Source organism: Oncorhynchus keta, chromosome 28, assembly GCF_023373465.1.
Source record: "Oncorhynchus keta strain PuntledgeMale-10-30-2019 chromosome 28, Oket_V2, whole genome shotgun sequence".
Taxonomy (NCBI): Eukaryota; Metazoa; Chordata; class Actinopteri; order Salmoniformes; family Salmonidae; genus Oncorhynchus; species Oncorhynchus keta.
The window spans coordinates 36113499-36129128 of NC_068448.1; the positions used below are offsets into that span (position 1 = coordinate 36113499).

General features: G+C 45.3%; 1 protein-coding gene across 1 annotated transcript in view; it reads right to left on the reverse strand.

Moving 5' to 3' along the window:
* Positions 1-15630, reverse strand: part of LOC118360591 (agrin-like) — a 285805-nt gene that overhangs the window by 57490 nt on the left and 212685 nt on the right. The window contains 2 exon segments of the mRNA XM_052482905.1: positions 7812-8012; positions 8412-8609. Coding sequence (XP_052338865.1) covers positions 7812-8012; positions 8412-8609 — 399 coding nt within the window.

Here is a 15630-nt window from a genome sequence, read left to right on the forward strand (position 1 = left end):
TGTCTTCCATTTCCTAATAATTGCTCCCACAGTTGATTCATTCAAACCAAGCTGCTTAGCTATTGCAGATTCAGTCTTCTCAGCCTGGTGCAGGTCTAACATTTTGTTTCTGGTGTCCTTTGACAGCTCTTTGGTCTTGGCCATAGTGGAGTTTGGAGTGTGACTGTTTGAGATTGTGGACAGGTGTCTTTTATACTGATAACAAGTTCAAACAGGTGCCATTAATACAGGTAACGAGTGGAGGACAGAGGAGCCTCTTAAAGAAGAAGTTACAGGTCTGTGAGAACCAGAAATCTTGCTTGTTTGCAGGTGACCAAATACTTATTTTCCACCATAATTTGCAAATAAATTCACTAAAAATCCTACAATGTGATTTTCTGGATTTTTTTTCTCATTTCGTCTGTCATAGTTGAAGTGTACCTATGATGAAAATTACAGGCCACTCTCATCTTTTTAAGTGGGAGAACTTGCACAATCGGTGGCTGACTAAATACTTTTTTGCCCCACTGTATATATGTACTAGACTCAGTCCCATCTGTATTGACGGGCTGCTTTAGCAAGGCCCCCGCTGGCCCTAATGGGGAAATCGATGTTGTAGTCCTGGAAGTGCCACTTAGCATAACCTATCTTCTTAAGTGGATTATGGGGCAGGTCACACTGTAGCGGGGCGCTGCTGGGTCCAGAGGAGCAGCAGTCCGTCTCATTGTCCTGATATGGGTCATCACCAATGGGCTCTGACAGGCTCGAGGGGTCGATACAGTGGAAGGGCATTCACTTCATTAGGCCCACGCACATTGAACAATGGAGGAACTCCAGAGGCCGGGAGTATTAAGGAGAATACACATCAAACTCAAGACAAAGACTGTCTTCTTTTCTTTTTTTTTTTACAATACCAAGGGTTCCCAAACTATTTCACTCAGGCATTAGGGAACATCCTGCGCCCCACTTTCGCGTGCCTGCCACATCTCTTTCTATGGGTACAAGCACTGTCCACAACACAAACTGCTCACACCCATCTTGTTGGCAGAGAATAACATTTTGCAGGTTTAAAGCTAATTCTCTTTCAATTCTATACATTTTTCCATGTCTAATGTGTATTCATGTGATAGTTGAGTGACTAAAACATTACAACAAAATCTATGGGCTAAAAAACATAGCTAAAAATGTTAGCTGACCTTGGCTAGTTGATCTGGACATTTCTGACAAGTTTTAAATTGCTCTCTAAATAGCTCTCTGCCGACCCCTCAGTTTGGGAATCACTGCTGTACACAACAATTAAACCCGAATCCAATTGTTCGTATTCACAATCAATGTGACTGCGGTAAATGGACACGATAGAAAGGAATTATAAAATGGATTTGATACGACTATATGAGAGGCCATTGTGAGTGTTCTAAAGCTGTGACGGCGCAATGCAAAATGTCTGTCAGTGCCATATGATGAGCGAACACGGTATCTGATCCCAGACAGCGACATGCCATGATGACGGGTTCCAATGCAAAGGCACAAGTCAACTGACCCCAGAGCAGCTGTTAAATAAACAAGGCCCTGGCTTGCCTGGCCACCTGAGTCCATTTATGCAAACTCAGCAGGAGAAGGGAAACGTGGGAGTGAGCCAAGAGAGTATTCGCCACCCAATGAATATTCCGCTCATGCACCCCTGACTCAAAGAATAAATAAATATAAAAGGGAAAAAAGAAGAACTAAGACATTGAGTAAATAAAAGTGAAGGGAGGGAGGGGGCACTAATTAGCTGTTGGTTTTTGATGTGGCAGCCACCCGCACTGCCTATGAACCTTTCAATTAGCAGGGAAGATGTCTGCATCAGCTATTCTCTCAGCGCCCGTGTCTGTCTCCTACTTTTACTCAATCATGTCATAACCAGAGTCCATTTAACCAAGGAATCTCCGTTAAGTTGAGCAAACACAGAAGGGCGGAGACTCTGGAGAGAGGAAGAAAAAAACCAGCCGATTTTCGTATTTCCTTTTTTAAAGAGAAGAGCGAGAAATTGTGTGAGGGAATAAAACTGATAGAAGCAATAGAGGAGAAAATGTGTGCTTCTTTTATAGCATGAGGTGATGACCCGATGGAGGGAGGAAGCAGAGAGGATGAGGGTGGATAATTGGAGGGAAGCTAGAGAAAGGGGTGTGTATCGGTTCTGAATAATGTGGCTCAGAGTCACCTCAGTACTATCAATATTTGTATTTGTATTTATCAGGGCCAGGAAACACTCCTGTCAGTAAAAAAACACCATACCAATAGCATGACCTGTGTGAATGTCAACATTACCATTGGTCATCTGTCACAAATCCCATGTCTGTGTGTGTGTCAGTGAAGTGCAGTCAGGGTAGGCAGTGGCTATCTGTGCACATTTTTTGTATTCTGTTTTTTCTCAATGATTCTGGTGGTTATTATGCAAACAAATTCCAAATGTGCTAAAACAGAACCAAAATCTCAGGAAAGGTGCCTTGCCTTCCTTTCCATTCAAATTGTTGACCCGCCAGGCCATTAATGAAGAGGGTCAGCATAGACGTCGCTGCCTTGCCTAGCTTGAAGTAGCTTCCTTCGTTGCATTGAGACGATTTCATATTTTGCACATCCGTATTGCCTTAACATGTGGTGTGGGTAAACCTGTGGTAAACTCTACACATTTGGGCATGTCAACATCATTTGGTGCTCGCATCCCTTGAACTGAACGAAGCTAGCTAGCTCGCAAAAACAACCTGACAAATGGACACTATACTGCACATCAAATCATTTCCCAAGTTGGAATAATGTTACACGCCGTTTGGAGGGTTCGAAGAGTGGAACGTCAACTACAAGGAAAGTTAAGACCAGACAGAGCCAGCATACAGGAACTCTACAAGACGTGATGTTATGAATGAAAGGCAACCACCATCTCCCTCACTGCTATCTGTTGGGCAGGCTAACAGTGACTACTGGACAATCCACTTGTCTGAAACGTCATTACCAATTAATGCTTTTTACCCAGACTTTTACACGTCTTGGAAATGTACTTTTGCTTTGTGGACGTAATGGGAATGGGGCTTCTCCTGCCACTCAATGCAGGCCCTAATCTTGTCTTCTACAAAATGGATGCGACTAACTACGACAATTCTACGTGTGTGGCTGCATGGGGGCACACTCCTGCTAAAGGATTCTGCTCCCCGACCGGCTGGATGTACAGTAGCTGCCTACCTGTGTGCTGCATGGGAGACCTGTGCTACCAGCTACTGTTTGTGTGTGTGACTTTTTGTGTCAGTGTGAAAATGGAACCAAAGGAGGCTTTGGGGATGCGTCTCCCACATGTCCGTGGGCCTGCTGTGTGCCTGCAGAATAAAATTATGGACATGGGTCCAATGCTGTCACCGAGAGGTTTACCCTGACGGTCAGACAAATTCAATTAATTTACTCTTACAGTAGGCCTAAATGCATTTCACATTCAATTTGCAGGTTCGACTACTGTTGAATGAACATGAGAATAGACAACATCCCTTTGATGCATTTGATTGATCAAGCTAGAATTTTTGGGGATGAGACACTATTTTTTTTTTATACACAAAAAAAGTATGTGGACACCTGCTTGTCAAACATCTCGTTCCAAAATCATGGGCATTAATATGGAGTTGGTCCCCACTTTGCTGCTACAACAGCCTCCACTCTTCTGGGAAGGCTTCCCACTAGATGTTGGAACATTGCTGCAGGGACTTACTTGCATTCAGCCACAAGAGCATTAGTGAGCTCGGGTACTGATCTTGGGGGATTAGGCCTGGCTTGCAGTCGGAGTTCCAATTCATTCCAAAGGTGTTCAATGGGATTGAGGTCAGGGCTCTGTGCAGGCCAGTCAAGTTCTTCTACACTGATCTAAACAAACCATTTCTGTATGGACCTCGCTTGCTGCACGGGGGCATTGCCATGCTGAAACAGGAAAAGGCCTTCCCCAAACTGTTGCCACAAAGTTGAAAGCACAGAATTGTCTAGAATGTCATTGTATGCTCTAGCGTTAATATTTCACTGGAACTAAGGGCGTAGCCTGAACCATGAAAAACAGCCCCAGACCATTAGTCCTCCTCCACCAAACCTTAAAGTTAGCACTATGCATTCAGGCAGGTCGCGTTCTTCTGGCATCGGTCAATCCCAGATTGGTCCGTCGGACTGCCAGATGGTGAAGTGGGATTCATCACTCCAGAGAGTTCAATGGCGTTGAAAGTCACTGAGGTCTTCAGTAAGGCCATTCTACTGCCAGACTGTTTGTCTATGGAGATTGCATGGCTGTGTGCTAATTGGTATTTCCATTTGGTAAAGTTTTTTGTCAATTGTGGTTAATAGCCTATGTCACTCTGGTAGTTGGAGCGATCTGTTGATTGGTGAACTTGGGCTTCATCAAAGTTTATTTGTGAGTAAATCAGGCTTTGATAATAGCCCATGCCTTCCCAGCCACTGATCTCACCGCATGTCACCGGTGTGTTTGTGTGTGTATTTGTGTGTGTGTGTTTAGCAGTTTCTGGAGTTTATTAGGAAGGTATCGAAAACAGCGTGGCTTTGGTCGGCCCAAACACGCAGGTGGCTTGTTGCTCGACACTTTCCCTGTTTGTTTTCGCTTCATTTGCCAGCCCCTCAGACAGTCAGTCTGCTGTTGAAGGATGTGACAACGCGTTAGTCCAAATAAACCCTCCCGACATAAAGAAAGATTGAGCAGTAGGGAGCTCAGAAAAGAGAGAAAGGGAGCGGAGAAGGTTTCTTAGCAGGATAGGTAGCGATAGATGGATAGATAGGACAAAAAGCCACTGATCAGCTTTTGATGAGTTCTTCTCCACCCACCCATCTCCTCTCTGTCGTTCTCTCTCGATATGTATTGGGTAGTGGATAGTGTATTGACTCTGCCGTGTGATATTTTCACCCATAATCCTGTTTAGTAAATGTGTATTCAATTAAAACCGGCCTGGGCCCCAAGGTGATGCACTACGCTCCCCCGCCACTTTGTCTGTGTCGACAAAGGAGCTGAGCCTGGGCCTACCCGAGTGTGAAATTAAACAGGTGATAGATACCCCCAGTACAGAACACTGTCATTTTTCATTACCCTAAATAAAAAGGGGGGAAAATGCTTACATTTCACCCTGTGACAAATGAATATGGTTTTTAAGTCAGGTCTAAATAAACAAATAAATTGTTCAATTGGCCGGAGTTGGAGGAGTCTACCAGCACTGTAGACGAGAGAGTGGTGGGTAGGGGTTGTACTGTAGGCAAGTGCCGAGGGGAAAGGTTGCAGTCGGTTCAATAGGTTGTGATAGGTCAATATATTGACTCGTCCAATGATATAATAGGGTTGGGTCAATTTGATGCACAGGGTTTTAAAGACTTAATTTTTTTTAAAGAACAACATGCTTTTAAAGATATATAAATTGGAGTTTGTATACCGAAGAAAGTCGTTTTTCAATCAAGATTTTCCCAAAACATTGGAGGAAAATTCTAACCCTGTTCCTGTTCAAAATATTAAGCTACTACAGCTACCCCATTAAGAATGTCCTAGCTTTTAGCAGTGGGGGGTTGTGCGTCCGTTATCTACTAGAGGGGAAGAGGAATGGTGACAAGGCGTGGAACAAAAAGAAAACTGGACCCGTGTCCCCTGGGGGAGGTTTATCGATCGGACCCGATCCCATCTCTGAAAGCAATGTGATCTTTATGTCAAGAGACAATGTTAGTTTGATGGAGAGAGGGCAACATGGTGAGACAATAGGGATGGGAGGGGGAGAGACAGAGAAAATAAAATAAAACATGTTTCTTTTGTTACTGGCTGATGGCTTTCTGGGAACTCAAATGAGCAAGCGAGGGAGAAAAACAGGGGGTTGTATGCTACCAGAGAGGAAGAGAAAGTGAGAGAGATGGAAGTTGGAGAGACATTGCAATAGAGAGAACAAGTGAGAGAAACATGGAGGGGAAGAGAAAGAGGAGCTAGAGAGAGGAGCAAGAAAGAGGAGAGAGAGGAAAGAGAGGAGAGAGAGAAGAGAGAAAGATGAGAGAGAGGAGCGAGAGGGGAAAGAAGAGAAAGAGAGGAGAGAGTGAGGAGAGAGAGAAGAGAAATAGTAGAGAAAGAGAGGAGAGAGTGAGGAGAGAGAAGAGAAAGAGTAGAGAGAGAGAGGAGAGAGAGAGAGAGAGAGAAGAGAAAGAGTAGAGAAAGAGAGAGAGAGAGAGAGAAGAGAAAGAGTAGAGAAAGAGAGGAGAGAGTGAGGAGAGAGAGAAGAGAAAGAGTAGAGAAAGAGAGGAGAGAGAGAGGAGAGAGAAGAGAAAGAGTAGAGAAAGAGAGGAGAGAGAGAGGAGAGAGAGAAGAGAAAGAGAGGAGAGAGAAGAGAAAGAGTAGAGAGAGAGAGAGGAGAGAGAGAAGAGAAAGAGTAGAGAAAGAGAGGAGAGAGAGAGAGGAGAGAGAGAAGAGAAAGAGTAGAGAAAGAGGGGAGAGAGAGAGGAGAGAGAGAAGAGAAAGAGTAGAGAAAGAGAGGAGAGAGAGAGGAGAGAGAGAAGAGAAAGAGTAGAGAAAGAGAGGAGAGAGAGAGAAGAGAAAGAGTAGAGAAAGAGAGGAGAGAGAGTAGAGAAAGAGGAGCGAGAAAAAAAAAGAGAGAGAGAGAGAGAGAGAGAGAGAGAGAGAGAGTGAGAGAGAGAGTGAGTCACCAGGCTTCACAAATAGATAAATGCCCTTGGGGCGCTATAGAGGAGAGCATCTTTGCCCACTGCCAGACAGCGATATGGGACACATAGTGAAAGCGTGTGAGTGTATGTGTGTGTATATACTGTTTACTACATGTGCAGTGTGTGCGTATAATGATTATATAGGGCACAGTGTGTGTGTGTGTGTGTGTGTGTGTGTGTGTGTGTGTGTGTGTGTGTGTGTGTGTGTGTGTGTGTGTGTGTGTGTGTGTGTGTGTGTGTGTGTGTGTGTGTGTGTGTGTGTGTGTGTGTGTGTGTGTGTGTTTGAATGTGCGTGTGGTGTCCGATTGTATGTGTATATAGTATGTGTGGAGTGTGTGCGTATAATGATGATACGGGGCACAGTGTGTGTGTGTGTGTGTGTGTGTGTGTGTGTGTGTGTGTGTGTGTGTATGTGTATTAAATCCACAGTGTGTTTTATATGTGCATTTCTTTATGGTCCACATACTAAAGGTTATTCGACTCAGTCAATGAGTTCAATTGAACAAAACCAGCTGGGCGTTAAGAGCTGGCAGACAGAGCTGGCAGACAGAGCTGGCAGACAGAGCTGGCCGTATACAGTAGAGTAGACAACGACACAGTGAGAAAGGGAAAGAACAGACACTGGGATGGTAGAGGAAAATTATCATTCATGAATACTCTCACCCCTTTACCCCACCCTCTTTCTGTCCGTCTCTCAGTCTCTCTCTCTTTCGCTACCCCTCCCTCCATCTCTCTCTCTTCCCCCTCTCCATTTTCCCCCTCTCCATCTCTCCTCCACTCCCCACTTCTCCCTACCCCTCTCCATCGCTCTCATCATCTCGCCCTCTATCTCTCCTGCTGGCAGGTGAAACCTGCTCTGTTGTTCATCCGTCCTCAGATGATGACGACAGTCTCGGCGACGGTGACTTCGTCTGGCCACAAGGGACTATTGCTGACATCATCTGCATGACAACCGTACGGTGACAAATATACCCAGAGAGAGAGAGACTGGTACCGTGCCAGTAGGGGAGGAGAGCAGCTCCACAAAGGACTTGTGTAAACTAGGCTGCCACTTGTGAAGCAAATCATGATTAAAAATGCCCTGTGTGCCTCGTGGTTCCTCTGCCCTATCAGTGGTATCTAATTCCTACCTTCGTCGCAGCTGCCAGGCTTGGCCGCCTCAATCTTCTTTTTGAGGACGCAGGAGGCCACGCCCAGCTCGCAGGTGTTGTCGTAGGTGAAGCCGTCGCTGCCGCACACGGGCGAGAAGGCCTGGCCCTGGCATTGCGGGCACTCGCACTTGTTCTGGACGCAGCGGGCCCCCCAGGCACACACGGCGCTACCGCACGTCTCTGCAAATGCACACACACAAACAAACGGACGATCGAAAACACACACACACACACACACACACACACACACACACACACACACACACACACACACACACACACACACACACGCAGCAAAACACACACACACACGAAAACACACACACACACACACACACACACACACACACACACACACACACACACACACACACACACACACACACACACACACACACACACACACACACACACACACACACACACACACACACACAGGGTGTGTCAGCAACTATTGATTGGAATCTTGTAAAAGGAATATGCTTGCTAAAATACAATAGTGAGACATTACTTTATAACCTACTATTTGTACAACCACACTGTTGGTAGGCACACACACTTGGTGCTGGCATTACTCACTGCATTCTCCCTGGGCAAGCACGCGCAGGTCAAGCTGCTCGGTACAGGCACGCACGTGGAGCTCACACTCGCTGTCGTAGGTGGAGCCGTCGCTGCCGCACACCGGTTGGTGGGACTCCACACACTCCTGCGGGCACACACAGCGGCCAGACTGCCCATCGCAGATCGCCCCAAACGAACAGTTGGCACACGCCTCGTCTGGAGGGAGACAGGTCGGAGAGTGTTAGGATTGGAGAGAGTAAATAAGCCCGGGATGAGTAACGGGGAGAGAAAGAGTGTGTGTTTGTGTCAGTGAGTTGAGTGAGTGAGTGAGTGAGTGAGTGAGTGAGTGAGTGAGTGAGTGAGTGAGTGAGTGAGTGAGTGAGTGAGTGAGAGAGAGAGAGAGAGAGAGAAATAGAGAAATAGAAAAATAGAGAAATAGCGAGAGAAGGCAGATAGAACTGGCTCATCCGAAGCCTGTGTGGGTGGCGTGGCAAAATCCACAGCCGTGACGCCACCATGATGTCATGTGTTTACCTAACCCCCTTTGAAAGGCCGGTCATTTTGAGAGGGCCCCAAACCCAGATGTTGTGCAGACTTCACACAGCTGCAAGTTTCAGTAGGATGATCTGGACTGAGAATACTGTGAAGAATCCTCTATATTCAGTTGACTCTGATCATTTGCACGTTTTCCATTCAGTGTTTTTTCCCTCTGCCTTGCATAGCCTAGTACCGACATTCTGTGGATATCAATGATTCGTGGCAGCCCGAGTGAATCACAGAGCCAGAGCAGAGATGCGAGGGGTGGGCAGCGCTCCTCGATTGCCAATTACACCTGGAGGATTGCATTAGCAGCGCACGGCCGCTATCACATTCAATTAGTGGCTAGGTAATAACAGCTGCTGATTTATTGCTAATGGCTAACGTAGAGAGCGGGCTACTCAGGCGGAAAAACTCCCCCTCCCCTCCCCTGTGTTATTAACTTGTGTATTACACCTTATTACACCTTAATAAAGTCAGGAAGTCAGCCTGCACCGCACAGGCACTCGCTGTGGACAGCCCAGCCTGGGGGCCTGATTAAAAGCAGGCGGTATAAACAGAAAAATATATGTAGCCGAGGTGGCAGGTGGCGGGGATGGGGAATGCATCACCGTGACAATGACGGTGTTTCGAACCCGGGGGATATAAATCACAGTGAGTGTCGTCCTTTATCAGCGCCCGTGTCCCGATAAAGGCCTTCTTTATTTCCCTCCTCTGGCTCTGTCTCGCTCCCCCTGTTCCAGCCAGTGCCGCCAGTCGTTGGTGGCGGCTAATCGGGACACATCTAGCTATCGGACCCAACTGGGCTGCCTTACTGGCTGTAAACACAGGGCCAGGACAGCTAGCACTAAGGCGCTAACGGCGCTAACAAGGTGGGGGGACCTGTCTGACTGGGGAGGGGAGTTGACGCTGAAGGGGGAGGTGGAAGAAATTGGCCTTGAGGAGAGGGCCATTCCGAGTGATGGATACCGAGAGACGGTGGAGAAAATAAAAGCTAAAGAGCAGTTCCGGCCTCAGAACGCTACACACACTCTCGGAGGAGTAGTATTAGTCAGAGACTGGAGCTACGACAAGGGAGAGAAGGAGGAGTTGTTCTTTAACATGAAGAGAAAGAGAGACAGTTGTTTAGTGAAAGGCTCTGAGAATGTCCCAGACTATAAAAACACTCCCCAGTCGACCCCACCGTGCCTGCTCCATAACTATTCCTCCGTCCCTCCTCGCCGACTCTCCTCCCTTTCTTATTTACCCCTCTCTCCCCTATCTTTCCGCTCCTCTGCTCTCTCTCGCTACCTTTTTGCAGCAACTGTGCAAAACTCGTAATGTTTATTTCTGTTCTAAATGACTTCTCGTCTCTTGTCTCATCTATTCTGAGGTAAATATATATGAAATTCCTTACGGAGCGATTGATATCGTTCTGTGGTCTATTATCCATGCGTGTCTCTGCTTCTTCCAGCCTGCCAGACACACAAGGTCACCCAACACTCAAACATTGAGAGGAGAAAATACATCAGAATAATAAAAAATGTCACTCATCTCACTATCGGACCGCACCTGAGCCATAAAGATAACCATTTCCCCTAGCGCCATTTTTCGATCCCCCCGAGGGGAAGAAAATCTAATTATGACAGTGCACATAGGCCTTGCGAAACGGTGGCCCCACTCACACACGCACACACCGGTTGTCTCTGCATGCAAACGCACGAGGGACAAAAGGGAACACACAAACTTCCCAGCCTCTATCGACACATACACCACACAGTGTATGCCAGTGATATGAATTGTACAAGGATAATTAACAGAGATAATAGTGAAGGTGGAGGGAGGTGAGGTGACTCAGTGGAGTTTGAAGAGGCCTGTGTAAAGCAGCGCAAACAGCCCAGAATAAACCAACCCACATCACCATCATCATTCCTCCGCCGGGCCTTGCCTAGCCCTGCCTGTCTGTCGCTTTTATTGCCCTGTTCCGCTGACTTCTGCCTCTGTGGAGACTTGCTGTCATCCATAGTGCTGTATCAGACACGCACACACACACACACACACACACACACACACACACACACACACACACACACACACACACACACACACACACACACACACACACACACACACACACACACACACACACACACACACACACACACACACACACAGCAGGGCCCGCTACCTCGCTCTGCCTGCAACCAGCTCGCCTTTTTAAATAAAGACTATTCATTACGCCCCTGCGGCGCCACGGTGAGAACTGTCTACCTAACGCCGCACGCACGCACGCCGTCTCCAAATTGAGTTTGCTCGCCCGGCTCAAACATTCCTTTTGCTCCATTTCCCGTTGGAATACATCTTTATGCGCAGAGATTTCAACTTGGGAATGGAAAGAGGAAATACGGTGGAGTATAGTGGAGTCACATCAGCCCCCAAGCCAACAACACTGTAGTGGATTAAATGTCAAACTTCAGTTGAAACAATAGGGCAGGCATCATCAACTAGATTCCAATAGGGCAGGCATCCTCAAGATTCCAATAGGGCAGGCATCCTCAACTAGATTCCAATAGGGCAGGCATCCTCAACTAGATTCCAATAGGGCAGGCATCATCAACTAGATTCCAATAGGGCAGGCATCATCAACTAGATTCCAATAGGGCAGGCATCATCAACTAGATTCCAATAGGGCAGGCATCCTCAAGATTCCAATAGGGCAGGCATCCTCAACTAGATTCCAATAGGGCAGGCATCCTCAACTAGATTCCAATAGGGCAGGCATCATCAACTAGATTCCAATAGGGCAGGCATCCTCAACTAGATTCCAATAGGGCAGGCATCATCAACTAGATTCCAATAGGGCAGGCATCATCAACTAGATTCCAATAGGGCAGGCATCCTCAACTAGATTCCAATAGGGCAGGCATCCTCAACTAGATTCCAATAGGGCAGGCATCATCAACTAGATTCCAATAGGGCAGGCATCCTCAACTAGATTCCAATAGGGCAGGCATCATCAACTAGATTCCAATAGGGCAGGCATCCTCAACTAGATTCCAATAGGGCAGGCATCCTCAACTAGATTCCAATAGGGCAGGCATCATCAACTAGATTCCAATAGGGCAGGCATCATCAACTAGATTCCGTTGCGGGACGATTTGTTCTTGAGCGGATGGTCGGGGGGCCGGAACAGAATTACATATCATTTGTAGACCACAAGAAACCCAAACAGATATGTTTGAAACCCAAACAGATATGTTTCAAATATAATCATTTAAAACCTTGCTTACATTTGAATAAGATCACATATATTTTACATTTTAATTTTTTTACTTCAGTTTATTTTCGTAAATACTTTCTTAACACTGATTTTTCTTAAAGCTGCATTGTTGGTTAAGGGCTTGGAAGTGAAGCATTTCACTGTAAAGGTCTAAACCTGTTGTATTCGGCGCATGTGACAAATACAATTTGATTTGATTTTGATTTGATATATCTCTCTGTTGTGCGTGGGAATAATTTGGAACAGATATTTCCAAAACTTAAATCACTTGGAGATGATTTGCTGGTGTTTTTAAAGTATTTTATGTGCAATAATAACAATATATACAGTGCCTTCAGAAAGTGTTCAAACCCTTGGATTTCTTCCACATTTTTGTTGTGTTACAGCCTGAATTTAAAATAAATTCAATTTATTTTAAAAAAAAATTACTGGCACAATAGCACATGTCAAAGTGGACTAACATTTTTTTTATGTTTACAAATGAACTACACATTAAAAGCTGAAAGATCTTGAGTCAATAAGAATTCATCCCCTTTGTTATGGAAAGCCTAAATAAGTTCAGGAGTACAAATTTGTACCCCACACATACAATTATCTGTAAGGTCCCTCAGTCGAGCAGGTCATTTCAAACACAGATCAACCACAAAGTACACAAAGGTTTTCCAATGCTTTGCAAAGAAGGGCACCTATTGGTAGATGGGTAAAAATAAAAAAAAACAGACATTGAATATCCCTTTGAGCAGGTGAAGTTATTAATTACACTTTGGATGGTGTATCAATACACCCAGTCACTACAAAGATACAGGCGTCCTTCCTAACTCAGTTGCCGGAGAGGAAGGAAACTGCTCAGGGATTTCACCATGAGGCCAATGGTGACGTTAAAACAACAGTTACAGAGTTTAATGGCTGTGATAGGAGAAAACTGAGGATGGATCAACAACATTGTAGTTACTCCACAATACTAACCAAATTGACAGAGCAAAAATAAGGAAGCCTGTACAGAACACAAATATTCCAAAACATGTATCCTGTTTGGCAGAGCTTGAAGAATAAAAAATGATATATAGGCAAATGATGCACAATCCAGGTGTGTAAAGCTCTTTAGAGAGTTACCCAGAAAGACTCACAGCTGTAATCGTTGCCAAAGGTACTTCTACAAAGTATTGACTTGGGGTGTGATTACTTATTTAAATGAGATATTTATGTATTTCATTTTCAATACATTTCACTTTGTCATTATGGGGTATTGTGTGTAGATTTGGAAAATATATAATCCATTTCGAATTCACCATGTTACACAACAAAATGTGGAATACGTCAAGGGGTATGAATACTTTCTGAAGGCACAGTATATTAAAAAAAAAATGTCAGAAAACTTGGGGGGGCCAAATAGAATCACCCGTGGGCCGCCAGTTGGGAAACCCTGCAACGGGGTAGAGCTAGCCGAAAGCTAGTGCAAAGGTGCTAAGGCAAATCTCTCACTGTCTGCTGGTGGTAGCAACAGCTAACAGTAAAGCTGGCTAACAGTGTTTACTGTATTCGCCGTCTTGGATAATAGCTGCTAAATGGCTTCAGGCATCTCTATCACTCTACATTATTAGATCAGTATATCTATATTACATCTACAAACTGTTACCCATTTAGGACCAAAAGGCTAGCAGGCAATATGGAACTGTGTAAAGTAGCCTATGAGAGAAGAGATCATTTAAATATTTATTTTCCTTTCTTCATGTCTGCTTTGTGCTTAGTTAGTCTACAGAAAACATGGTTCATACAAGTTATTTGTTATACAGATACAGGCCTATGGTGTAGCCTACATTTACAGTAGCAGAAAATCTCATTCAAACTCTGACTAAAACTACAAAGCGTCAACTGTGTCTGAGGACTTAGAGCACGGAACGGACACGGAACGGAAGGCACAGGAGCAAATGGTGTGTTGGTAAAACGAAAATGTTAATCATCGTCATCATCAATTACTCTTCTATGGGAAAACGGGTGCAGGTTAGCGTTGTTCGTCATGAATCTTGTTGTGAATCTTGTCTGCAGCTCTGCAGAATGGCCACTGCCTGGGACACCCACAAAATCATCAAATCCGATTTTAAACCATAAACCTAACCTTGATTGATCTTATTTTGACGAATACTCCAGATAAATGGGGTGGCAGGTAGCTTTTATTTATTTCACCTTTATTTAACCAGGTAGGCTAGTTGAGAACAAGTTCTCATTTGCAACTGCGACCTGGCCAAGATAAAGCATAGCAGTGTGAACAGACAACACAGAGTTACACATGGAGTAAACAATTAGCAAGTCAATAACACAGTAGAAAAAAATGGGCAGTCTATATACAATGTGTGCAAAAGGCATGAGGAGGTAGGCGAATAATACATTTTTGCAGATTAACACTGGAGTGATAAATGATCAGATGGGCATGTACAGGTAGAGATATTGGTGTGCAAAAGAGCAGAAAAGTAAATAAATAAAAACAGTATAAAAACAGTATGGGAATGAGGTAGGTGAAAATGGGTGAGCTATTTACCTATAGACTATGTACAGCTGCAGCGATCGGTTAGCTGCTCGGATAGCTGATGTTTGAAGTTGGTGAGGGAGATAAAAGTCTCCAACTTCAGCGATTTTTGCAATTCGTTCCAGTCACAGGCAGCAGAGTACTGGAACGAAAGGCGGCCAAATGAGGTGTTGGCTTTAGGGATGATCAGTGAGATACACCTGCTGGAGCGCGTGCTACGGATGGGTGTTGCCATCGTGACCAGTGAACTGAGATAAGGCGGAGCTTTACCTAGCATGGACTTGTAGATGACCTGAGCAAGTGGGTCTGGCGACGAATATGTAGTGAGGGCCAGCCGACTAGAGCATACAAGTCGCAGTGGTGGGTGGTATAAGGTGCTTTAGTGACAAAACGGATGGCACTGTGATAGACTGCATCCAGTTTGCTGAGTAGAGTGTTGGAAGCCATTTTGTAGATGACAAAGTCGAGGATCGGTAGGATAGTCAGTTTTACTAGGGTAAGCTTGGCAGCGTGAGTGAAGGAGGCTTTGTTGCGGAATAGAAAGCCGACTCTGGATTTGATTTTTGATTGGAGATGTTTGATGTGAGTCTGGAAGGAGAGTTTGCAGTCTAGCCAGGCACCTAGGTACTTATAGATGTCCACATATTCAAGGTCCCATCCAGGGTGGTGATGCTAGTCGGGCATGCGGGTGCAGGCAGCGATCGGTTGAAAAGCATGCATTTGGTTTTACTCGTGTTTAAGAGTAGTTGGAGGCCACGGAAGGAGTGCTGTATGGCATTGAAGCTCGTTTGGAGGTTTGATAGCACAGTGTCCAATGACGGGCCGAAAGTATATAGAATGGTGTCGTCTGCGTAGAGGTGGATCAAGGAATCGCCCGCAGCAAGAGCAACATCATTGATATATACAGAGAAAAGAGT